This window comes from Chaetodon trifascialis, chromosome 3 (assembly GCF_039877785.1).
Source record: "Chaetodon trifascialis isolate fChaTrf1 chromosome 3, fChaTrf1.hap1, whole genome shotgun sequence".
NCBI classification, from domain to species: Eukaryota; Metazoa; Chordata; class Actinopteri; order Chaetodontiformes; family Chaetodontidae; genus Chaetodon; species Chaetodon trifascialis.
This window is the reverse complement of record NC_092058.1, coordinates 4,927,404-4,953,367: the sequence shown is the minus strand read 5'-3', so window position 1 is coordinate 4,953,367 and position 25,964 is coordinate 4,927,404. Positions and strand designations below refer to the sequence as shown.

Genomic DNA, 25,964 nt, shown 5'->3' with positions numbered 1-25,964 from the left:
AGTGATAAAGAATAATCATTAGTTTCAGCCCAATCTAACTTCATATTACTGGAAGTGCTTAAACTTATGGACTGACCTTGTTTTCCACTGCCAGTGTTTTTCTTATCGGTGGCTTCTGAAGGCCTCAGGTAGGAAATCGTCTTCACTTCAGTCTCCTGCAGCAGGACGAGCAGCAGTGTGAGCAGGACCTGCGGTTTAAGGTGTCGATACATTTCAAAGTGTTTGTCTGAACATCGTCTGAGAGCAACATGGGGGACTCTGGCAGGAGCTGAACGGAGTAAAAAGTCCCAGAAGATTTTTTTTATCTTGTGTGCAAAACACATTAAATCCAAGTAATTTTATATCTTGTGTGTTCAAGTTATCTTTTTTAATAAAAGATCATCTTCCAGACTGGCACCATTGGAGTCCCACCTCACAAGGACTTCCAGCGTCACAAGGATTTCAACTGTCACGAGGACCTCAAACGTCACAAGGACCTCCAGCATCACTGCCTCACGCATCGGCTCAATCTGATGTCAGACAAAGCTTCAGGGAGACTCGCTGGTTTACGCAGGCAAGTTTTAATACAGAAACTTCTGATGTAAAAAAACAAATAAACATAAAAAATGACTTTTAAGTTAAAAGCAGTCTGTTATGGAGTCACTTCCTACTGTACATACAACAGCAACTTAACACAAACAGCTTCCAGGGTAACAAACCAAACATTAAGTACAAAAAACAGTTTTGTTTTTTTTTTACAAGACATCGAGAGTCCACTGGAAGACGTGTAAGGCAGTCTGTCCATCTCGTTTCTATACAGCTTTTTTTTTCTTTTTTGTCTCAGTTTAAGAGCCGGAGGGCATCTCGGAGTCTCCAGTTTGCTTGAAAAACCATCAGTGTGGAAAACACAGTCAGTCAAAAAGTGCCAAAACAGTCAGGGTGGAGGTGCGGTAAAGAAAGCTGGGAACTGGGATCGATGCTCAGACTCGGAGCAGTGGACAGAAACAAAACAGATAAATTCTACTCGAGGCTTTCGCACCGTGAAACCTGAGACATTTTATTGTGGTAGAAGACGGTCTCTCTGAGGCAGAGTCGAAAAAAACACCTCCAGACATGAACTTCTGGAAATATCACCTCTGATTTCTTTCAGGAACATGAAAGATCTGAAAACATGGCGGAGAAACTCTTTTTAAAATCTCCTGTATGCACGTCCAGAGGAGGAGAAACGGCCTTTCTGACGCTGCGCTCTGCAGGTCGACAGGTAGCGCTGACAGTGGGGAGTAAACAGCAGCCGTATTCTCACCACTCTGAAAACTACAGCAGGGTTTTTCTTTACTCACTCACATTAAAGTGGTACTTTTATTCCAGAGCTTTCAGAGTTTCACTGGAGAGCGACGCGGGGTTTCAGCGTGTGGTTGTCTGATGAAGAGGCTGAGACCTGGTCCTGATCCAGGACTGTCACACCATATATCAGAACCCTGGACCACCATCTCGTGGAGGTCAGGTGGGAGCAGGGTAACAAAAAAGTTCATTTACTCAAACGAAGAGCGATCCTTCTTTATTCACAATAATCTGATTGGCGCACAGCTGGATCTGTTTTAGAATTAAGCAAACAGCCTGACGAAAACAAAGAATCGGTTTGTCAAAGGTTAAAATTTCTTTTTTTTATGACAGCAAACTAATTCTAACTAATGTGTTTTGGACCATGGATGTAGACTTTTAAAGGGGCAAAGAATCACTCTTGCTCACTTTTTGTCTCTGCTGGCCTGGGAAAATGCCAAGAAGAGATTGGAAAAGAAACATTCTTTCTGTAACCAGTGAGTTTCATGGAGACAGTATCAGGGAGCGTGACATGTGACAGTCCTGGATCAGGTCAGACGGCACCCTGAGACGACAGATAATGAACCATGGGAGCTGATGCAGAGTGCGGTCGCTCCTCGTTCATCTAGCACCTGTTAGTGTCTGGGATTTGGGCCTTTCAGCCTCTTCCTTTGATTAGAATGAGATTCTGCTCGCTCTGGAAACAGCCTGGTAGCTTTTAGTTTTCTTCCCACTCTTAAAGCAGCTACATGACCCGCAGCAGGTGTGCAGAGGTCAGCGAGGGACGTTCAATGGGTTAATCAGCTGGTGTAGTTAAACTGGCTCTCTACATCCCATTAAAGCCCCCCCCTCTTTTCCCCCCTCTGTACCTGTTGCTACCCTGACCTGCAGGGTTGTGGTACCCCCCCAGCAGTCTAGAACCAGTGAAGTCCCTGCCGGCCTGTTGGAAGCTCCAGACCAGGGCAGCAGCATCTGTGGGGACCATGCCCCCTGGCCAGACAGGCGGAGGTCCCAGGAGGCCACCTCCCAGGCCAGTCCGGGGCCCCAGCAAGGGGCCTTGGGAGAAAAGCTGGTTGGGGAGTCGAGGCAGGTGTGGGAGCTGCAGGAGGCCGGGACCCCGCTGCTGCTGCTGGCTGTGAGGCGGCTGCTGTAGGTGTGACAGACTCTGCTGGAGCTGCTGCTGCTGGTTGTTCAGTTGCTGCCGATGTTGTTGAGACTGTTGGATCTGCTGTAGGTGGGGCACAGGCGGATTTCGGTTGTCCTCCTGGTCTGTTACCATGGTGCTGCTTCCTGTTACTTTGGTGCCACTGGCAGTTCCCACAGTGCTGTTTCCAAGTGGTGCTTGATCCTGGTCCAACTGTGCATCTCTACAGGGAGAAAACAAGAAGAGGTTCAACAGCAACATACCGGAAAACTGCAGGACTTCTGCTTCACATGCTTCACATGCTCAGCTGGATCATCATTAATTTCTGAGGAGCTGCGCAACCAACACTGTGAAGACATGCAGGATGTGTGGGGTATCCAGCATACACACACAAACTAATGGTTAAAAGCATGTTCATATTTTTACTTAAACACAATCCAACTTATAACATATTTGATTACAAAGTGAGCTGTAATCAGTTAAGATTCACTAACCTCAATCTGTCGCCCTCTACAGGACAGGCTGTGGTACTGGAGGCAGCTGCACCATGTTTAGCTGCTTTCTCTCTCCCGTCACTGGTGGAGTCGGCCTGGTTGCTTGGTCCTGTCACTGCAGCTGCGTTTTGATTGGACAAAGGGGCAGACATGTCCGTATTACTCAGACCCAGGCTTCCTCGCAGTGGCCCCGCCACTCTTTCTGGAGTACCATTCCTCTGATCTCCAGGCTCTTCTCCTCCACTTCCTCCACACCTCCGTCCCTTTGCTTCGACCTCCCCCCTCTCCTCCTCGCTCAGCTCTGGCTGCAGTGATGAGTGAATTAACTCCAGAGTGGCTGCCACTGCTTTCTTGCCAGGAATGAGCTCAACTGACTCAGCAGGAGCTCCTTCACTTAAAACAGCGGCGGTGTGATGGTTACCTGTATGAACGGGATGGGGAAGGAAGCTTTTGAGGGGGCTGATCAGCTCTGGCTGAGAGTCTAACCGTTGCTGTTGCTGTTGCTGCTGCTGCTGCTGCTGCTGCTGCTGTAGCTGCAGCAGCTGTGCCTGACGTTCAGCCCGCAACTGTGAGATGGCCTCTCGTAGATCCTCAAAGTCTTTGCCTGAATGGTACAGCACACCCTCCTTACAGGAGGCGTCTGGGACAAGCTGGTCAGAGAGATGGGGGAGAGAGAAGAGGCCAGAGCCGGACTGCTGGAAGAGATGCTGGGGTTGGTCATGAGATGGGAGGGAATGGATGCGTTCTGGGAAGATAGAGGGAGAACGTTCAGAGCCTCTACAAATCAGCCTGCAAACAGTATCTGAGGAGAAGAAAATCTGTAGAACAGAACAGGGGTGGAGACCGGAGAACCCGGCAAGAGGATCTAGACTAGAGGACCCCTCTTTTAAAATAAAGACATTTATTGGTCACTGCATTCTTATCAATCAATTTGTTTTTAAACAGGATTGAATGAAATGTTGAAATACGCCAAACTGCCACCACTGACCTTTGGGAGCCAGCATGTCATCTATGATTGGATGTTTGACCTTGATGTCATGGCAACCGACCAGTCTGGAGAAGTCGTGTAGAATTTCATCAATACGGGCGACAATGATGCCACCACCGGAGTAAGCATGGAACTTCTCAACACGGTGCTCTGAGTTAAAAAAAAAAAGTAACATCAGTGATAAATACAGATGGTAAACTGAGCTTCTCAGCAGCTGATCAGGTAATCACTGGTATTGATTAATGCAGCTGGAGCGCCGGCTGTGCTGACGCGTACGTACCAGTCAGGAGGACAGTGTGTCTGTACTGTGTGTATCGGGCCTGATGCTCCATGACGCAGTCCAGGTCAGGTGACTGATGGGTCATCATGTCGCAGTGATGATACGGGAGGAACTCGATGATGTGCCGCTTCTGATAGGCTGAGAGCACATCCAATAGGTTGCCTGCATCTCTCCTGAACCTGAAAGTCAAACGAGCGCACGGACACGTTCAAAGAGCCACTTTCCAGCCTGAACTTTAAAACAGTCTGTGTTTCAGATGCAAGTCAGAGCCCAAACGATCTGCAATCAGGGACACAGAATCAGTACCTGGCTTGTTCTTTTAATTTCTTGAGGGTTTTGCAGTGAATCTTCCACCTCCAGACATTCTCTGGAGAACTTCGCTGTTCCACGAGCATCAGCAGACCAGCCAGTCGATCTGCACAACAATACACTGTTTTTCAGTACGACAGAAAAAAATCACTTGTGTATTTCCTGAAAATAAGACTGTCAACACGTTTTGTTCGGTTCTAATCCCTGCCTACCGTGAGTGATGAAGTCTGGATTGAGGATCAACTCGTCTGAAATGATGCAGCCTCCAGAAATAAAAAGCTCGTTGTAACTGTTGTTCCTGATGTCGTCCAGCGTATCGATTCCCACAAACATCACGGTGGGGCGTCGCTTCAGAGACACCAGACCTGGGATCTGATGTGGACAAACACAAATGCATGAACACACTTCCTGTTTGTGCTACTTAATCAGTATGCACATCTGTCAGGGTCTCATCACCACCCTGCTGTGAGAAGGTCGACTCTTTCTGGTGTGAATCAAACCAAACTAACCACAAAGTGCTTTGTGCAGTGACAGTGTAGTAGAATTTTTTCTAACAGATGTGACGACTTGAGAGAAAACACTGTAACCAATAGCAGCTGATAATAGCTGATTTGCTGAGTGTGACACTGAAGTAGAAATAGAGAAACAGAGAAATCATGAAATCAAAGAGCATTCTTATCAGGGTTTACTGGGACTTTCCCTTGACTCATACGCAGGTGTCTTTGCAGCTGTCTTGGCAGCCACTTCCCTGTGTGGCCTCACATAACCTTACTGTCTGATCAAAGGCCTTTAAGCATGTATTCTCTCATAACCCATATTTGGGTGTTTTACTATAACTACGGATGGACTGAATGTTCTTATAATCTCACTATGATTTAATATAAGCTCAAAGTGCACCTTTAATGAATCAACACAAATCTAGAAAGAAAGGGGAGATCCAAGGCAGAACAGCTGCCAAAAGATAATGTAATGAGGCGTGGTAAGCCGGAGCTGAACAGCATATAAGACAGAACGCCGACCACTGCAGGTTGGAATTCTTCAGGCTTGCGTGCTGCGTTTGTTGCTTGTTTGCTGTCACCAGCAGCGAGGACAGACGGAAACAGACGTGGCTGTTAAACTGACTGTTCAGAGGTACCTTGTGTACGTGTCCGGCGATGTCTTTATTCTTAACGATGACCAGCAGTCTGCTCTCAGAGTTTTCCTGGTTCAGGAAGGCCACAGGACTCCGCTCCACATTCCCCTGCTTTACCAGGTGTTCCTGTAAGAGTACACACGTGTACACACAGTATATACACAAACATACAATAATTCTCATCAGGAAGGGCTGCCTTTCACATTGAAATACTTTATGGATCTCTAGCATTGTTTTCCAGTTTGGACCGATCCCCTCAGCCTTTGTTTGGACCAGATCACTGGTGTCCGTGTTTACTTGGAATCAACAAAGGTTTGTATTTATGTAACAAATGACTCATTCACTGTGAACTCTGCTGCCCGTTAAGTTACCTTGATTTCTGCATGGACCGGGTCCTCTGGCTCAGTGCTGTGGAGGTAGAAATGCAGGGAGTTTCTCTTGACGTCTTTGATGATCTCCACCAGGCTGCTGAACACCTCTGGCTGCAGCTGGCTGATCAGGGAGCTCAAATCCGTGGTCGGGGGTGGGGGGGCTGAACCAGGACCGGGGACGGGCAGAGAGGCCGGACTGGAGACCGGCTCTGAGGGGTGTGATGGTCCCTGCACATTGCTGAACAGTGACAGATTCACCTCACAGCCTTGACCTGCAAGAGCGCTCCCACCCTCCACACCAGCGGTACAATGTACAGCCCTGGTGATGCTGTTGTCTTGTGCTCGTCTGACATTATGAGAGACGGTTCTGACGATCTCTGAAGTGTGACCTTGCTGTGGTTTCCAGTGAGGCTGTGGGCACATATCAGGAGGAGTACGGAGGATGTCAGTGTTGGCAGGCAAGTAGACAGGGGCAGACACAGAGGTAGTAACAGATAAAGTGACATGAGGAGGTGGGGGATTCCTGCAGTTTGTAGCATCAGGTAACTGCATGGTGACTGTATGTGGCTGCCACACTTCACCTCCTCTGGACAGTGCAGGACAGACTGACGCACCGACGTCAGCAGCTGTCAGTTCACCACAGAGACCGTCGTCGTCATCATCATCATCTCTGCCTGTTGTGGCATTAGCTGCTCGGATGCTCGACACAAAAGCACTAACTTTGCTCGCCAAGGCAGCATCAGTCTGGCTGGTGGCAGGCTTGTGGCTCAGCCCGCTGTCATCAAGCTCTGTTAGCATACTGTTAATGCCTTCGTGTAGTGAGCTAACGTAGTCCTGGACAGGGGGGCAGGGGTTGTAGAAAGACACATACTGTGAAAATGGCGATATGGAGGTGTGTGGGAGTGTGCGCTGAAGTGCTGAGGCGTCTGAGTTTGAAGTAGAGTGTGGGGACTGTGGGAAGCTGTACTGAATGTTCTCCTCCTGCAGGACGAGCTGTACCTCTGAGGTGAAGTCGCCAAGATGTTTGTCCACGATGCTGTCAATATGTCTGAGAAGACGAGAAGGAGGTGAGGAGACGGGCGGGGAAAACAGAGAGCTGCCTACCACTTCCTTTGCTTCTCTCTTTTGGTCCTCATCGCGACCTGCCACGTGTAGAATTTCCACCACCTCCTCCTCCTTATTTTGCTGACCCTCATGGGCCTCCTCTCCCCCTTTGCTTTGCATTTTTTCCACTGGCTGTGTTTCTTTTTCCTCTAAACATTTCACCTGTGCCCCCTTCACCTCCCCTTTTTTCCCTTCAGTATTTCCCTTCTGTCTGTCCTCAGTAAGTGGTGGCGAGGGGTTTGTCCTCCTCTCCGAAGCTGGAGGGACAGATGGTTGGATGGACGGCTCTTCATTCTTCTTATCTTTCCACTGAGGTTTCTGTAGAGGGTTTCTGTCCTTGGACAAACCTGCAGGATGCAGACTATGTTAGACTGGAAACAGAACAGATGCATACTAAAGAAAAGACACTGCGTAACAACACAAGTCCAGTCTGCTGAGGCATCACTTACAGCGAAGAGCACAACGTGGTTAATGCCTCATGTGAGTGATAATCTTAGTGGGTGAATTATAAAGGATTTCCCATTAAAATAACAACAGACTCCTGAAGAATTAAAGGCAAAACTGTGAAGCATAATGAATCCAGATGTGGCAAACTGTCATTCACACACTCAATCTGTTTTCAAGTTACAACTAAACAACATGAGTTACATGTGTAACTACAGCTCTGTGAATTCTGGCGTCCAGGGGCAGTTTGTAAGATCTGGATTTGGACATCACATTGTGAAGCTGAGGCACTTAACTCACATAACTATTAAAACTAAACCAGATGGTAGCTGTGAGGTTTACACTCATCACTTTAATCTGCAGTATACTGTGATGCCAAATTAATTTAGCACTGAAAAAGGACAGAAATGCGACAGCTGGCATCAACCTCATCTCTGCGTCTCATTTTTCTCAGCTGAGCTTTTGCAGATAATGCAGTGGGAAATACAACTGGATCAATTTTCATTTTAAGTTCTATGAAATGGCCAATATCCACGCCAAAACTGAGGGTGGTATCAGCGTCTAAAACTTGAACAGATGCAACAAGTACACCCAGAAAGCAGCTTTGTGCAGCTGAGGTTACCTGCAAACTCCCGGGAGGCTGCAAAAGCTAACTGCCCCTCGTTAGCACGACTGGCGTCCTTGTTAAATAGGCTGAGCTCATTACGCCTCGGGGACTGGCACCGGGACGGGGAGGGGGGGTGGCTGAGCTGAGGGGATGGGCATTGGGAAGGAGATGGGGGAGAGCTGGGCTGTGGAGACGGGCATTGGGAGGGAGAAGGGGGAGAGGTGGGCGCAGGGGACGGGCACTGAGACAGGGAAGGGGGAGGACTGGACTCTGGAGACGGGCATTGCGAGGGTGAGGGGGGAGGGCTGGGGTCGGGCGATGGGCACTGGGCGGGGGAGGGAACAGGGCTGGGCTCGGGAGACGGGGTGGGGCTCGTCCTGGGAGGTCTGGTTGTTGTGGTGATGCTCGTTGCCATGGTGAGGTGCTGGAAGCGAGGGTCCTGTGGGATGTTTCTGTCTCTCTGGGCGTAACGTTCTGAACTCAGACCTGCAGACACAATTTAGAGTCACCTTCAACCCTTTTCATTCTGCACTCACACTCTGCTCACGAGCTGCTCCTTCAAAGCAGCACTGCAAAGACACTCGTAGCAGTAAAAACATTTTACCAAATAATTTTAAGACTTAAGTGCAATTCGTATCATAAAGTTTGATTGTGATTTGTTGTTGCTTCATCCTGAGTGCTGGGCAGAGAGCTAAGGTGCTCTGGAAGTGGTTTTCATCACGGTGGGAGTGAGATTAGAAGAATGGGGGCATGTTGTGTGGCAGTATCAATTATATGTGCTGATATACTGCACTGTGATGGCATTTTGCTGCATCTAGATGTAGAAAAGCTACAAAATTGATTGATCATAAAATGTGTCAACATTTATCTGCAGAAAAACTCATTTTATTAACGTGCAGGATGGATGCAGCTGCTGTTAATGTTTGTCTTTGTGTGAAGTGAATCTGTGAGAATGATTTGCTTGCTGATACACATTTGACAACTCAATAATAACACTTGAATACTACTGAAAACTATTTTGGGCAGGCAGACAGAAAGACAGACCTGTAATGGGGATGAGGACCCAAGGCATCTTCCCCTGTTCCTCCCCCTCTTCGTATCCTCCTGCTCTCCTCCCCAGCCCTTCTCCTCTACCTGCTGCTCCGTGGTGATTCATCTCTCCACTGTGAGAACTCGGACTGAATCCCTCCGAACTACTGACGCTGCCCGCCATCTGCTCCTACACACACGCACACACACATATACACACACACACACACACACACACACACGCACACACACACACAATATCTTACTGTAGCTACATATAGCAGTACATATACTTTTGCAAGACACTAATACAATTTTCCCTCCTTGGCACAAAAAGGACATTAATAAATATACTTAAAAATAATATTAATAACATTATGAGCTTGATAGTGTTCAATAAACTAACTAGCACAGAGACCTTTAAGGATATGTTTGGATTTTCTTCAAGTCAACCTTCAGACAACACTGACTCAGACTGCTGAAGCCTCATGTTAGCGTCAGCTGATCTTTACAAGTCGTTTTTACACAGAACAAGGAGCGTGTGCCTCGTCTCTTATCATGTAGTCGTGCAACAAAGGCATCACTACACATGTGAATCACGTAAGACAGACTTGGAAAAAAAGATTGCAGATTCATAATGTGAGTGTGCTTTATGTAAAGCACAGGCAAGTTTAACTTGAGGGAAATTAAACAGCACCGACTCAAAGGTGACTGTACTGAACCACAGGTAGCAAATTTACTTTAAACTTCATCATTACCTCCAGCTCCTCCTGCTTCCTCAAGTCAATGTCACAGTTGGTGGGCAGACCCAACTTGGCAGCCAACCTATCAAATGGACAGGATTCCCTCTGGCCTTCCTCTTGCCCTTCACAAGGGCTCTGATTGGCCGTTCCCATGGCAGCCTTGCTGAGGCCTGGCAGAGAAAAATTCATTTTCAAAGATGTTTTTCATCAAGAGTTTTCAAAATGCTGTGAACATCATCATCATCATCGTAAGATGGTGTGGTATGTTAGCCTCAGTATAGAGTCACCTGACAGAAGGTTGAGAAGTTTGGTGGCTAGTTCAGATTCGTCTTCCCTCAGGTCAACATCCCTCAATCCCACTGAGCCAATCACAGACGCAAGAAAGCCAGTAGAGGCAGGGACTTGGTTTCCCTCAACTAGGAGCCAAAACCAGAAAAGAAAAGATGTCAGTGAAGGACACATTGCCCATTAATTGAAAGATAAATAACAATAATTTAGGTCCCAAAAGCTAATTTTACATAGCCACAGATCAGTCCGCCATGGTTCTCTCACATCACCTGCCGCTTGACCAGGAAAGACAAAGGAAAAGCAGCTGTACTGCTGTGTGGCTCTTAAAGTGCAGTGGAAACAAGGCCATGAAGCCCAACATGAAGCGTGTCGCTGGCAGGGCAAAAGAAGCTGCTGCTGCTGATGCTCACCTGGAACCATGCTGTGTGCTCCCGGTTCCTGCGATGCCTTCAGGAACTTAAGCGTCCTCTCCGCGGTCTCCTGCTCCAGTCGCCTCTTCCTCCCTGGTGCCTTCACTGCTCCTTCTTCCCTGCTCACCTCGTTCTCTGCATTTCTCTTGCAGGTCAAAACCAGGTCTATCAGCTGCTGCATCTGAGCAACAAAACATGGGAGTTCACTTTAGACTGAAAGGCCAACATGACAAAAATAAATAAATCAAAAGAGAAGTTAGTCTTTTTAAATAGTCTTCTTTGACACCATATTGGTAAAAAAATCGTCTTTGACCATATGCTTTTATTTTCCAAAGGCAGTCAAAGTCACCTTTTGAGTGTTGGTCTGTCTGTCTCTTGTGTTGCTGGTCGCGTCCTTCCCCGTCGCCTCTCTCTGGCCTGCATAGCTCTTCTCGAGCTTCACCTCCTGTTGCTCCTCAGGGCCACAGTGCGCCTCTACCATCAGCGTGGCCCGGGCCACCGACAGCAGGTAGAGGGTGGGGCTGTACAGGTAGGAGCGCAGATATCCTTCCATGTTCGCCCTGTGGTGTTTGGGAGCAGGAAACTGCTTTCCTTGCTCATCATGTGTGGAGTCGTACTTGCCCATGGGGTACTGTCGAACCTGGAGAGTAAAGGAGAAATACGTGCTTTGATCTTGTAAGGAATGCTTCAAGGTACAAATATAAAATATGGACTTACAGACTAAATACATGCCAACGTGTGTGAATATGCATGTCTACATACTTGGGCTCTGTTTCAACATGACAGTTCTCTATGCATAAAACCAGCTCCGTAAAGACATTAATTTTCCCAGTTTGGTGTGGAAAACCCTGTCTCATGAGAGAAAGACCCCTGCAGCCAGGGTCAACGCCTGCTGGATAGACTTCCCACGCAAGCGGAGGCCGTTGTAGCAGCAGACTAAATTAAATTTTTAAGAAAAACCTGCAATCACCCTGAATATGACACAGCTCTGGGAACAGAATAATCACCCCACCGGTGACCATCACCAGCGACAGCCACAACAGCTCCACAACAGCAACTTAGAAAATTCAATTCAGATCATGTGACAGTCCCATTAAAAAATAAGCAAAGAGAAATTTTGGGGATTATGATTTCAAAAACAATTTCATACGTTTCCTTCATTCAGGCCGATGAGGTATTCCCGTGCCTGGCGCTCCACGCCGGCAGACAGGTCAGGAGGGGGGTTGGCGCGGGCCTTGACCAGGGCATGGTGCAACGCTGGGATAAACTGGCTGAGCCGTGGCATCACCGTGGTACCAGACACTGAGGCATCATGGGAGGAGGCGCACCTTAGCACTGTGAAGAAGAGAACAATATAAATACTCACATCACAGTGATAATTATCCAGTCAAAGCTGCACTTTGTTCCTCCTGTAGGTGTTTAGCTTCAACAGATGATTTCTTTATGTTTGTTAAAGCTGTATTCATCAACATCATTTATATTAACAACATTAATATAACCCCCCCCCAGTGGTCCCTGTATTACTCACTGGATCTGGTCACATCTCTGGACTCTGGGAAGACAAACAAGGCCTGCAGACACCTTTTCCAGCTCTCTCCTCTCTCTGAAAACACAAAAACATGGCTTCCTAACTTGAAGTTGTAAAGTAACATTTATTCTATATGACAACACTAATTTGAGGAGTGTCCAGCATTTTTTTTTTACTTCTTTGGTAACTGCCAAATGGCCATTGTCAACACAAAGGCATCAGAGGTTAATTATCCTTACAGCCTTATTTCTCAATGAGCACAAGGCTTCTCAAACATTGTCCTCTACATAAGTTACAGGTTCACATCATCTGTCACATGACATACCAGTGGGTGTGGCCATCTGAACACTGGACAGCAGGAAGAGAAAACCTCTTTCTGTTAGTGAAGTCACCAGAACCTGTAAGCAGAGCAGACAACATGTCATTCAACAGTTATTCTCTAATTTCTCCACCTGTCTTCTCTTTTATTTACAAATGTAAATATCTTTGAAACTGCAAATATGACAAAAAGTCAACCAGCACAAACGAAAAAATGCTGGTTCCCTCCACAAGGGCCAGATAAAAAGCTGAGAGGGGTGAAATTACCTGAATATAATGGATTACATGGTAAATTCAGTCTAATGTACATCTACAGTATTAATTCCAACAGAGTCATGTCATTGTCATCACTGCTGCTTTCACTGTCATTCCCTAAATGTTTCCAGTCACATTACACACAGTGAAGAAATTCTCAGTGAAAAGTGGGATTATGCTCACTGAGCAGCTGGAAAACTTTGTTGAAATGTACATTACAGCAAATTATTCAAAACAACAGGTGAACATGGAGAAGGGATTGCATTAATCAGAGAGCAGGGGCTGTGCTTGTCTCTGCCATTGAGGAAAATAAAGGCCTGGGCTTCTATTCAACTATTTACAGTTTGTGTAGATGAAATCCTGCTAATTCCCTACAGTGTGGCTGTCCTGTAATGTATCAGCATCCAGTGCACACAGCAAAATAAACTGATTTATGACATCAAAATAAGCCACACTCACCACTCCCTTTATCTCCAGTTCCTGCAGCAGTTTGGTCACGTTGGTCGTAGACCGACTTTTATCAGTCACCTCCAGAAGACTGCAGCAATGGCCGTTCTTCACAACTATACACAAGCACACAAAATCCTCAGCTCTGGTTCGAGGTTATTAACATCTAGATAATATTATAAATAACTTAGTCCAAAAGTAGTGTGTAATGGAGCATCGCTGTGACGTCATACTGGACTTCACCTTCTTGGCTGTTGTTGTAGAGGTTGTATGAGAACAGTTCTGAGGGGAGCAGCTTGGACAACTGGTCAAGCCTCATCAACGAGCCCATTTCCAGCTTCTCTGGTCTGAAGGAGACACACAGTGTGATTCACACAGAGCAAATCACTTGAAAGTTTGAGGATATGCTTGTTTAACTCAGGCTCATGCTTAAAGTAAGTAATAACCAGCTACTATTTGGATTAAGTTTTAATTTGTTTAGCTCTCTTCCACAGTGAAATCAAAAAGAGGGATTACAGCTCATCCTTGATCCATCGACAACTCTGTTAGTTAGTAGACCGCCACCATTATAAAAGGTTTGTGGTCTGGTGTTGGTCAAAGCTACACATCTATCCATTTTCTAACTGCTAGGGGCCAGTGAGGCAGAACATGCCCCGGTCTTGACCTCTGTAGTAGACAGATTCATTCGATTTGATCCTGTCATCCGACTGTATGCAAGACACATTTTTGGAGTGTTATAAAATTTGCTTAAATAGTCAAAATAGTCAAATAGTCAGTTCAGCACTCACAGTCTGTGGGGGAGGAACGGAGGAGAGAAAGAGCGAAGGGAGATCTGGAAGAGAACTCTGTCATCCTTCACCAAATCTCCAGTCCACACGGTGAACTGTGAGCGCTCTGAGGGAGCGAGAGAGAGGGGGGGGGGGGGAGAGAGGGAGGGAGAGAGAGAGAGAGAGAGAGAGAGAGAGAGAGGGAGGGAGAGGGAGAGAGAGAGAGAGAGAGAGAGAGAGAGAGAGAGAGAGGGAGAGGGAGAGGGAGAGAGAGAGAGAGAGAGAGAGAGAGAGAGAGAGAGAGAGAGAGAGGGAGGGAGGGAGAGAGAGAGAGAGAGAGAGAGAAACAGACAGACAGACAGACAGACAGACAGAGAGAGAGAGAAACAGACAGACAGACAGACAGACAGACAGACAGACAGACAGACAGACAGACAGACATTAGATCTGTTGAATGTGAACTATCTAGTTTAAGGTCTGGTGTGACTGAATGGAAAACAGGAACCAGTGCTCACCTGTGCTCCCCTCTGCTGATTGGCTGTTCAACCTGTCCATCAAACAGAGCACACAAAGAACATGCCAATTCAGACACTTCCTGCTGAGATCAAGATTTTAACACATGCAGCATTCAGCTAGCTTTGACTTGACTTTTTGAATTTGAACAACCATGTTGATGTTTTGGAAGTTTAAGCCCATTTGCAAAAAATCATGTACATTTTACAATACTGCCAAATGTTTTACACTGAAATAACAGTCTAATTTCTAACTTGCTGATTTTCACACCTGATCGGGGGCAGTGGTTTGCTGGGAAGTGGCGAGTCTTTTCCTTTAAACTGGAAGGAGACGACAGCATACGGACACACCTGGCGAGGTCGCTGCCGCAGCTCGTCAAATGAATACTCGTAGAAGTAATGCTGAAATAAAAAATACAATATCAAATCTGCAACATAATGTCCTTGCATCATAATGTGCAGGGATAACTGGTCCATTTCTGTGGAGAACTCTTGCAGAAACTGATGGTTTCTGTAAGACTCGTCTGAGCTCACGATTGCAAAGCTGTTTTTCCCGTGTGTGTGTACGTGTGTGAGGAAGAGTGTATCTACCTGTGTGAGCTCGAGGGCGCGGTAGGAGGTGAGCGAGGTGACTTTGCTGCCGTTCTTGGAGATGTGGCTGTCGAATCGAGGCGTTGGATCCAGAAGGTTCTTCATGTTTTCATAGATGCTCTTCACTTTCCCCTGAAACCACAAATCGATCCAGTGACACAGTCAAACTGATTATTACCGTTTCTATCACTACTTACTAAGTACAGACTCATCAAAGATCAAAGGATTTTGGTGGCCTGTAGACAGTTAACAAAGATAAGGAGAGGACTACTCAGTGTGGCAGTACCCTGTTAGGTTTGCTGGAAGCAAACACTGAGATAGAGAAGAACAAAACTTTACTTCTTTACGTATTATGTGTTTTATTCTGCAGACTGCACGCAGTACAACACAGATCTGGAACTTAATATCTGGATTCAGAATCAGAAGCTCCTCCTAATGGAGGGCCTTTGGCCGTCCTCCAGGCAGGGTCAAAGCTGGCTGAACTGGAGCTGTAAACGTTATCCTGCGCAGTAAATTCTTGCTCCTATCTTTAGATCTTGCACTTGCATTATCCCAGCAGGTAGAGAGGTGCAGGTGACTTTACTGCTTCACTGAATCTGGGAAAAGTTACAGGTCACTTAGAGATGGCTGTTCTTTTCGATCATGTTGAGTTTTGCTGGGCTAATTTACCAGTGGGGACACATTGGGAAAGTTTCACAGAGCTCATGAGTCCTCACCAGGACAAATATCCTGGCTTTCAAATATGGCAATCCTCTGAAGTAATTTATGGCAGTGTGTGCATTTCTACACACACACACACACACACACACACACACACACACACACACACACACAGTGTTGACCTTGTGTGATCATTGCAACCCCGAGTTCCTGAAAGAAATATCCTCCCAAAGATTTCACTGTGACCTTATCAGGCCAATAGTTAAAAAAAGTTGCCAACGTAGCAAAAATAACTTCAAAGCAGAGAGCAAAAGAAAAGAGTCTGCGCTGAAGCAAAGCAGGAAGCAGAAACTCTGGATACAACACTTTTCCTGCCTCTGACAAGTGAGCTAACAGAGACAGTGATGATGATGATAATGATGACCAGCCAGCTGATTTACCTTCATCACTTTGAAGATGACGATCTCCCCCGTGGTTCCAGGCGTTATGGAGTTAACCTGGAGCAAATCCGAGTACCTGGACAGATACACTCCTACACACATATACGCGCACACAAAGAAGAACAGCATTACATCACAGGTTATTTTCCTTCCACCTGATTAAATAAAGGAGGAGGATTTCAGTGAACTCCCACATCCTGTGCTGCATGTTTGCGGAGCGGTCAGCACTGGAATTTTTGCATTCAGGCCTCCGTGAACGCTCCTTTCAACATGCACAAAAATGCTCAGAGTCTGTTCACTCCTACCTTTGCTGGGGTTTCCCAGCACTGTGATCCAGCTCTGACCCACAAACAGCCCCTTCTCACAGAGGCAGGGTACCTACAACGGACAAATAACTCAGAAATATTAGACATTAGACAATAAACTGGATAAAACATTTATTTACTTATTGAATGTCATCACCTGATAAACTGATTGTGGTCCCAGTAACTGGTCACTGAAATGGCAGTTCTTTGTCTTTTTACACAGAAAATCCAGCCATTCTGTCTTCTAAGCATGAAAACAATCTGTAACATTGCCTTGAACTTCAGAGCATAAGGCCTGGAGCAGAAGGCAAACTCCCATTATGTACTGTCAAAGACACGTCCCCTATTAAGGGGACAATTATATGTAAACTCTCAGTAGTTTGGATTCTTTTTAAATGGACACATATGAGTGCATTGATCCCATTTTTTTAGATACAGGAAATAAGTGTTTCACTTAAGCAGATCGACTGGTAGAAAACAGGATGACACATGGATAAATGCCAAAACAATAAAACTAAAGTACTACACAGTTACTGCCTGCATTGTGTCCATCTAACAAAGACCTCTTTCTATCCTGTTGGACACCAACAACTACAGCATTTCCTGAAATAGTGACCGGGGCCTTTATTCACCTCAACTGCAGAAGCTAACAGGCCGTATCTGAAACAGGTTTGTATTGGAGACAGGCCTTTATTTGTAATTCTCTCCCTTTGATACATATAATTGGTCATATTTTAGCACCAAGCCTTGTTTTAATCCACTGTTCGCCCTGTTAAAGTTACTCCACTGTTAACACTAACTCAATACTTCTTCTGTCTGTTTCAAATGAAAAGCCCTCTAGAGTTTCATGGGACAGAAATTGTTGTGAAACATTTGCAGGAAAACTCACTGACTTGAAAGGTTGCCATACGGCACTTGAAATGTAGCAACTGGATTTTGCAGCGCTTGTACATTACTACAAAATACAGTCTGGCTGAGACAGCCGTCAGGAGTTTATCCACCCTTGTTTTTACCCCCCACTTGGCCATTATTTGAGACCTGGCTTTTATTTGGCCACCGTTTTTTATTTGAGAAAATGAAGTAACGCCACAGCTCTGTGTTAATCTCACCATATCAGCATCAGCCAACAGGAAACAGTAGCTCTCCTCCAGCTCCTTGTCTGTCCTCCCATCCGACTTCATCTCCCTCCGCTTTTCCACAAACTGTGACACACACACACACACACACACACACACACACACACACACACACACATACACACACACACACACACACACACACACACACACACACACACACACACACACACACACACACACACACACACACACACACACACACACACACACACACACACACACACACACACACACACACACACACACACACACACACACACACACACACACACACACACACACACACACATCCATGTAGAAATAAGGAGCTGAGCTGGTCATACCATGCATCACTCCATAGTGAACAATTACAGCATTTCCCAGTTTGCCCAAATGGCCTTTCCTATTTTCCTTGGTCAAAACAAATCTAGCTACATAGAGCAGCCACATCCGTTTCTCCATAATCAGATTTAGAATTTTTCTCAGGACACTTTACAGTCAATTAGCTTCTGACATAAACTCCACAAACTCTCGTACACATGTGGAATGGAAGCCAAATTTAGATGTCACGTGAACATATCAACTCTGAGTAATTCTCACCAACTACATGGCATTTTAACAAGTGTTAAAGCAACATGAAACTTTTAAATGGCAATGTCCCTCCACCCATCTATCCATGTCCCACCTCTTTCTCCAGCTGCTCACTATGGATGAGCCGAGGCTTGCTGTAGGCGAAGCAGCCAGCAGAGCCGGTGTCGATGTAACTAGACGTCAGGATGGTCATCATGTCTTCATACTCCCTCGACTCAGTGGAGACATAGTGGAACAGCGCTGAAAGAAAGACACAAAGGTCAGTATGCGTTTACCCATGGACTCAATGACAATCTCTTACCACTTTTTCACTAATGATTATTAATAAAGACAAGTAATAATTTGCCACTGAGCTCTCAGGTTGTGTAGACAACTCGACCATTAAATGTGTAGGTTTGCTGTAGGACAAGTGATTCACTGATGAACCTACACAAAAGGTTATGTTCCATCTGCCACCTATTGTCAAAAGCCTCTGCATCTGACCAAGAAGCTACCACATACACTACATGTTCAGGAGTATGTGGACACCTGAACACTGCAGCCATGTGACTGCTGAACATGCCACTGCAAAAACCATGAGCATTAATCTGCCTCCTCCACTCCTCCAGTTTAAGTCTTTCCACCATATTTTGGAACCTGGCTACAGGTATTTGCTCCCATTCAGCCACAGGAGTTTTAATGAGGCCCAACACTGACGCTGGGTGAGGAAGCCGGCTCACAGTCAGCGTTCCAGTTCATCCCAAAGGTGCTGGATGGAGTTGAGGTCACGGCTCTGTGCAGCCCAGTCTAGTTCTTCCACAACAAACTGGAAAAAACATTTCTTTGTGCATGGGGTACTGTCACAAAGAAAAATGAAAGGACCTTCCCCAAACTCCTAACACAAAGTTGAAATAATGTTGTCCAAAATGTCATTGTATGCTACAGCATTAAGATTATTTCCCTTCAATGGAACAAAGGGGCCTAAACCAGGAAAGTACACTAGCATACTTTCTGCCGCTGAGTCCCGAACGTCACCTCACGGATGATCCTGCCAACAACACCAAGTTTGTTCTGGCAACTTCATTTAAAAAGCACAAAGTCGTTCGTTGTCTTTCTGAGAGTTTATTCTGACACCTGCAGACGGACTCCCTCCCTGCTGTCTCGAGTGTGAGACGGCAAAAAAGAGCCCAGAGCAGGAGAAGTTGTTAGATTATGTACAATCCATTACCATGCAAACAGGATGACCTTGCTCTATCATCAGAACAATGTCAGCACAATAGGCATGCCAGTGTGTTGCACAATAAGGACAAAATGCTCATTTAATGATTAGATAATAACATATGAGGCGTCATGGTCAGCAAATCATGACACACGCACGCACCTAATCATATGACATGGCTATTCATTTGGCTTTAAGACAGTGAATGCTTATGATTGAGTAAAAGAGAAGATGAATAATAAGAATTCCCATTACAAGTGCATCCTCAGCTATTTTACCAAATTGTGTCTTTAACATCAGAAATAAGTGAGAAATAAATGCCCTTATATTGACAATCCTTTATACAGCTTTCATTGCCTTTCAGGTGAGCCTCACCCACACTCAAACAGGTTTAGGCATCTGGGGAGTCTACAAAAAGAGCTGTTAGCCTACCCCAATTATAATAGGACCACTGCTGCCTTTTTGTGCCAAATTCTCAGGAGACCAGACAATCCACAGTCGCTGCCTCCCTCAGTGTGGAGGAGAGGGCTCAGCTGGAGCAGCTGGTCAAACACCTGACCTAGGAGAGGTGCTGTCGATGTGCACATACGTCTTCTAATGACAGATATTTCACAAATGATCACTCCCTGTCATGGTAAAATTGGCTTGTAAAATATTTGAGTGTCCTACAAGGGTAGAATTTTTAACTTTTAGCAGCCACTGGAAAAGCACTGGGTATCAAGACCATATTCCACTTTCATAAGGACCAGTGATTTGTTTGTTTCAATGTGTTTGTCAGTACCCGAAAGCAACTTACTGCTTTTCCATCTACGTAGCAGGTCATACATAAGGCAGCACACATACCTAAGGCCAAAGTAAAGAGAAACATAACACCCTATTAATCTGAGTCTTAATCATCAATAAGTCGAAGTTACAGCTAAACTTTATGAAACTGTACATCAGACCAACACTAACCTTAACCCCAAACCTAATCTACCCTGAACTGACTTGGTCAAAGGAAGGACCACGAAAAATGTCCTCATGTAAAAGTTTTCAACTCAGCATCGTCCTGATCACAATCATCATCACACTGTGCACGTGCACACACACGCGGCTGCCAACGTAAACAAACAGAGGAGGCGGTTACCGCTAGCTAATACTCGCTAACGGAAGCTAACGTCTACATAAAGCTGAAGTCACAGAGCTCAAACCATGGAAATCTGCCGCCACTTGCAAACAAAATTAAAATACGCTATTAAATGCAAAGAGACGTCAGGTGGTAGCTAACTTACAAGCACATAATTAACATTAGCTGGCTAACTGTTAGCTAACTTATATTTAGCCGCTACCTCGGACGCATTCCAGCTTGTACAAAACTTAGATAGCTTTGTTTTGTTGCGTGCATCATAATTAATAAATACGACAGCAGTTTAACATATGAAGTACAAAATGGGGAATGTGTGTGAGTATGTACTCTATAACTAAAAGTAACAGAGTAAAAAGGTCAGCGATAGACTTATCCGGACTTGATGGATGTTTAGCTGTCCGATAAAGGACCTACTGGTTACTCTCGAACGTTAAAGGGAATGAGGACTTCGGGGCGACAGTTGATACGTTAAGTAAATTAAATTATTGAAAGTGTAATGGCAAATTAATATATACAACTTTTGGTTTCTACATTATAATTTTACTTAAGTGCACGAAGCAGATGTGCCCACCTCTCTTTTCCTTGGTTTTCCTCGGGATAGGGAACTTAAGGGGCGCCATCGGCATATGTCTTTGGTAGAGCCCTTGCAGTGCCGAGTTCCTCCTCTCCATCCTCCCACCTACAGCACTCAGTTTCCCCGCACCGGTTTGAGATTCTCTGGCTGGGTGTATTTCGATCATCTCGACATCTTGCAGGCTAACGTTAGCTCCAAGCTCGGTGGCAGCAGACGCCCTCCTCGGACGACCTGCCTCCCTCCGGACCAGGTTGTCATCCATTGCCGGATTCTCGAACAAACTGACGCCTCTTCTCCCGGCCGTCACTCTGCTACTGGTTCCCGGCTCGTGCCCCGCGTCGACACCGCTGCTACCTCCTGATCCCGCAGGGCTGAGGATCGAACCGATGCACAACACCCGCCATGCTTTTTAGGAGCGGCGATCTTCTTCACTGAGATTTAGCTGCTGCTGGTGGACTAAATGTTGCTTTACTGCCACCTGCTGGACACGAGTAACTATTCGATGACGAGATACTGAGAATGGAAATCGTTTTATTTATTTATTTCAGGAAAAGAAGTAGCTGATTTACCATTCGTTAGCATTTTTCATTTATTATTTATAATTTTCACCCTTTTTTTCTTTTTTCTTCCACTTTTTCAAGCACAGCGGGCTTCCGTGTATTTCTTTGAGTTTTATTTGTTTGATGGCAGTAATGATCAGGCAGAATAATATTGTCTGGTGGCTAATTTAAAACACTGCACACACACACACACACACACACACAGAGCGAGAGAGAGAGAGAGCAGCCCCTGAACTTGAGCCATAATGCATGGCTTTTAATAGCCTCTTGAAATATTTCTACCAGGCATTCTGAGAAATGAAAAGGCTGAAACAGCCAACGCTGGCAGCTCAAGCTCTACTTACATGTACTCTGTGGTATTAAGATAAGTTAAGATAAAAGTTTATTGATCCCACACCAGGGAAATTAAGATGTTACAGCCTGCAAAGAATTAAAGGATAGGCCAAAACAGTTGCAAGGATCAAGATAAAGGATACGATAAAAATAAAGTATTACCAACAAGGCAAAGTGAGCAACTGCCCCAGACCCCCAGACCCCAAGGGTCCCAAAAGGCAGTGAAAATATGGGCTGACAACAACTTAGTGCCCTGGGGCCCTCTCGCAGGCTAATGCGACCGTGCTGACAAAAGCCGCCTCTAACAAGTTAAAATGAAGTCTAGTTAAAACACTCAGCTTAAACACAGAGCATGGTGTATGCCATAAGTATCTCCAATTATCTGATAACTTCTTTGTACTTTTAAAAGATTCTGGATGACATAGGATACACTGTGTAAAGGTGAGCAAATGTAATGTTACTGCACGCTTTTGGTGTAAACATGGTGTACTGAAATCTGTCCTGGTTTCAGATTTGTGTGTGATAAACTTAAGTATTCAAGTGAGGACATTGAGCTGCATGAGTGTTTATTCTCTTACTCATCAAAGTTAAGACTTACCAGAAGCACCATTTTTTCCACATCAGGGGCTTCTCCTTTTTACAATCCACATTAATATCCAAGAGCTCAAAGAGCATTTAAACATGGCAGCATTTTCTTTGCAATCACCACGAACCACCCACCGAGTGACAGACTTCTTTTGGAACAGTTTATTGGTGCTTTGGTCTTGTGACAATCCACACATTACCTTTTTTATTTTCTACTGAACAGAATAAAGAGCGACTGACAGTGTGTACACATTTTGTTTTGCACACTCTCCTGAAAATGGTCATTTATAAAACTCTCTTGTCTTGACACTGTAACTCATATTTCACGTTTAATGTCTAAGCTCATATATAACAGACGTGTTTGGCTTTGTTCCTACATTCATATACAGACAGACCTATAAACACTCTTTACATACGTACAGTACATACACAGCAGGCCCTTCCTTCAGGACTTCTTTGATTGTCAAAACAAAACACTTTCAGTATTTTATAGGACATTATGGCAAAACTGTAGGGACAGATGGTCAAAACTGAAACACTTGTTTGATGTATCTGGAATATTTTCAGTAGACTAAAAGCTAAAATTACAATACTGTATTGGTAACTGTTTCTCCCATGGATTCCATTCAGACACAACAATATCAGATTAGAAAATGACTTTTTGAGGGAAATTTAAGAATTTTTGGAGATCTTAATTTTTTCTGCCCACTGTAAATCCACTGCTGCTGCTGAAAACACTGATATTGAATCATACAATAAATGTGCCATAAGACCAAACAGAGGACCTAAAAGAAGCTAAACAGCTCAGTGGGTTCAAAACTCTAAGATCTTATATTTTGAGTCACTTTATTTAATGCTAATATCAAAAATACTGACTCATGGAGGTTTGACATATGAGGCAATTAAAGCTCTTTTACAGATAAATCATGGTCACGGTTAAATAAAATAGTGGCTGGTGACAGAAATAGGACAGGATGCTGTGTTGTGTCCACCGCCACAATCTTGTCTCACTCCGCTGTATGAACATCAGTCATGCCTGCATTCAAATTCACTGAGCATTGCCATGACGCTGTTGTCACCTGCACCTGAATTGCTTTTCACTAAGAGGTTTTTGGTAAAGTCTTGTAGTATGTACACGATACACTGACATTCATACATTCACAAAACGTCATGAATCTAGACTTTGGGCTTTGATAATCCATCAGAAATGGATGCACTGCTCTGTTTTCTCCAGTGTTTTCAGACATTAGGACTGATTTCAAGGCATCTTTTAAAGAGTTTTAGAAATGGATCAAGTTGGGAGAATTGCTGAGGAGCAAGAAGTCCTTCAACTTCAAAGAATGAAGATCCCCCAAATTACAGATATAAAATACAAGTTTGAGATGATTACTGTTTAACTGCCATAGAAAGCTGTAATGGGCTTGCACTGCAGGCTCCTACTTCCAGAGTCTGCATTTACCAAAAGTCTTCTCGGTGCTAAATGACCAATAGTCACAATACCAGAATTTCACTTGACATCTGCAAAGCTCAGTTTCAGATTCTTCAATAACTGCAGCTGTAAGCATGATTCATCATTATTTGCTGGTAGTGCTCTAAATGCAAAAAGCTATTCTACTGCCCTCCATTGACTTGACTTTAATTCTGTGGCTCACTTGGTCTCCCTATCATACTCTTTGAGCGTGTTACCTGAGAATACTGCTGATCTTGTGTACAACAGAACTGTGGCCGAGGTTTCCTGAAAATCTTACTGTCCAGAAACAGCTAATAGCAGAAAGTCATGAAGCGTAATTTAAAACCATGGGAAGAGCACAGTTTGTAAAAGGTGCCTCCTGGAGTTATTTTTTCATTCAGCGTCTCAACACATCGGGTGTTTTCTTGTTGTCTTATTGTGTTTTCCTGGTCACACTCCACAGGTAACTTTTAACAGCACAAACAGCTGACAGCTGGGAATTAATAAGAAAGAGGTTTAAGTTTTGTTCACAGGCAGGTCAAGTACAAAGTCTCAGTTAGCTCAAGTCAAGAGGAAATAAAATCAGGATGAAGTGAACTGGGAGCTTGGAAATATCTTCAGTCTGAACTGTGGTTAGAGTAGCCGTGGTATCACTGATGTGGCACACAGCCGTAACCACAGTAACCTGACAAAACAGTGAGTGGAGCCACAGTGTCAGGTATGTAGACTGTTTCGAAGCCTTGAGTCTGGCATTCCGTCACCATCTTGTTTGTTTGGAGCCAGAAGTGACACAAGAGGGTGGAGCTGAGGAGGATACACATCGCTACACCTTTATCTGGGCTGGTTCTGGCTGAGAACCTGAGGACACACCATGGTAGCTCCTTGTCAATCACAAAATAGCCACGCCCTGAAGCAGACCCTGCTTTGTCGTCTATTTGTCCTCCAGGTTGATGCTGTTCCAGTGCGTCGCCAGTGGAGGCATTCAAGAGCAAAGTGGCCATCGTGGTTTACCAGCAGTCTGGATACAGCAGCTACAGAGTTCTGGAACATGTTGGTTATTAAAGTGATTGTTGATATTCTTTTGACTTTGTCTGTCAGTGATGTCATCATCAAGTCTCCATTCGATTGGCTGCAGTGCCAGTCCCTCAGAGTGGGCCAAGCATCAGCACCTGTGGGTCAGCCCCTCGCCCTGCAGCGAATCAGCCTCGCTGGTGTCCATGCCAACCTCTTCCCCCTCCTCAGCCCCACTCCAGTCCTCCTCCATCACCCCCCTCTCCTCCTCCTCCACTTGACAAGGAGAAGCAGAGGTGAAAAGAGAGGCGGGAACGTCATTAGCACCACCGCTGACAGTCTCTCCTTTTCCTCCTCGTCTATCCATCTCCCAGGCTGCTCTGGCTCCTGGCTCTGCCCCCATATCACCACACCCACCATGCCCCGTCTCCATCTCCACACCTGTCTCAGTGATCGTCAGTCTCGTCTCACCATCCATCCCTGTATCACCATCTAATTCCAAACCCATCCCACCATCCACACCTGCAGCTGTCTCCACCTCCCCACCCGGCACACCGGCCTCTTTATCCAGACTGACCTCTGCTTCCAAACGCAGCCCTGTTTCCATCTCCCCCCACGCCCTTCTTTCATCCTCAAGCCCTGAATTACAGCGCAAGCTCAGACCCGTCTCACCAAGCAGCCTTATCTGTCCACCCAGCCCTCCCTCCAGACACTGTCCTGTCTCTGGTGGCTGGTCTCCAGTCAGTGCTGCGGCCTCCTTGGCTTGTCTGATGCAGTTGATCCATTGCTGTTTGTTGAAGGCGTCACTGGCCTGGAAGCAGTGGCTCTGTGGCTGACCTCCTGCACGGTACGAAACCCGGAAGAAGTTCTTTGCTGTGAGGAGGAGAGAGACGATATTATTGTCAATAAGTTTTCATTTCAAAATGTGTAATTTCAAGATTTGTTGTTGAATT

General features: G+C 45.4%; 3 protein-coding genes across 6 annotated transcripts in view; all 3 read right to left on the bottom strand.

Moving 5' to 3' along the window:
- Nucleotides 1-542: 542 nt before the first annotated feature.
- On the bottom strand, nucleotides 543-7,462 carry LOC139329197 (uncharacterized). The gene is made up of 8 exons (XM_070959383.1): nucleotides 6,018-7,462; nucleotides 5,650-5,772; nucleotides 4,727-4,886; nucleotides 4,512-4,620; nucleotides 4,206-4,384; nucleotides 3,926-4,075; nucleotides 2,938-3,682; nucleotides 543-2,666 (listed from the first exon to the last, which is right to left on the bottom strand). The coding sequence occupies exons 1-8, from the start codon at nucleotides 7,239-7,241 to the stop codon at nucleotides 2,126-2,128; spliced, it is 3,231 nt and encodes a 1,076-aa protein (XP_070815484.1). The 5' UTR covers nucleotides 7,242-7,462; the 3' UTR covers nucleotides 543-2,125.
- Nucleotides 7,463-7,487: 25 nt separating this feature from the next.
- LOC139351928 (protein TASOR-like) lies at nucleotides 7,488-21,502 on the bottom strand. The gene is made up of 21 exons (XM_070993866.1): nucleotides 21,070-21,502; nucleotides 18,269-18,414; nucleotides 17,575-17,667; nucleotides 16,466-16,538; nucleotides 16,161-16,252; nucleotides 15,061-15,192; nucleotides 14,741-14,871; nucleotides 14,473-14,504; nucleotides 13,979-14,084; nucleotides 13,434-13,537; nucleotides 13,203-13,306; nucleotides 12,496-12,568; nucleotides 12,171-12,245; nucleotides 11,793-11,977; nucleotides 10,992-11,282; nucleotides 10,643-10,823; nucleotides 10,232-10,360; nucleotides 9,960-10,114; nucleotides 9,217-9,391; nucleotides 8,188-8,658; nucleotides 7,488-7,492 (listed from the first exon to the last, which is right to left on the bottom strand). The coding sequence occupies exons 1-21, from the start codon at nucleotides 21,332-21,334 to the stop codon at nucleotides 7,488-7,490; spliced, it is 3,018 nt and encodes a 1,005-aa protein (XP_070849967.1). The 5' UTR covers nucleotides 21,335-21,502.
- A 1,201-nt stretch (nucleotides 21,503-22,703) lies between these two features.
- The window catches only part of arhgef3 (Rho guanine nucleotide exchange factor (GEF) 3), a 28,833-nt gene continuing 25,572 nt past the window's right edge, over nucleotides 22,704-25,964 (bottom strand). For all 4 annotated transcript variants that reach the window (XM_070959725.1, XM_070959727.1, XM_070959728.1 and 1 more), the window contains one exon: nucleotides 22,704-25,884. In XM_070959725.1, the coding sequence (XP_070815826.1) occupies nucleotides 25,163-25,884 (722 nt within the window). In that variant the 3' untranslated portion in view covers nucleotides 22,704-25,162. The remainder of the gene's footprint in view (nucleotides 25,885-25,964) is intronic.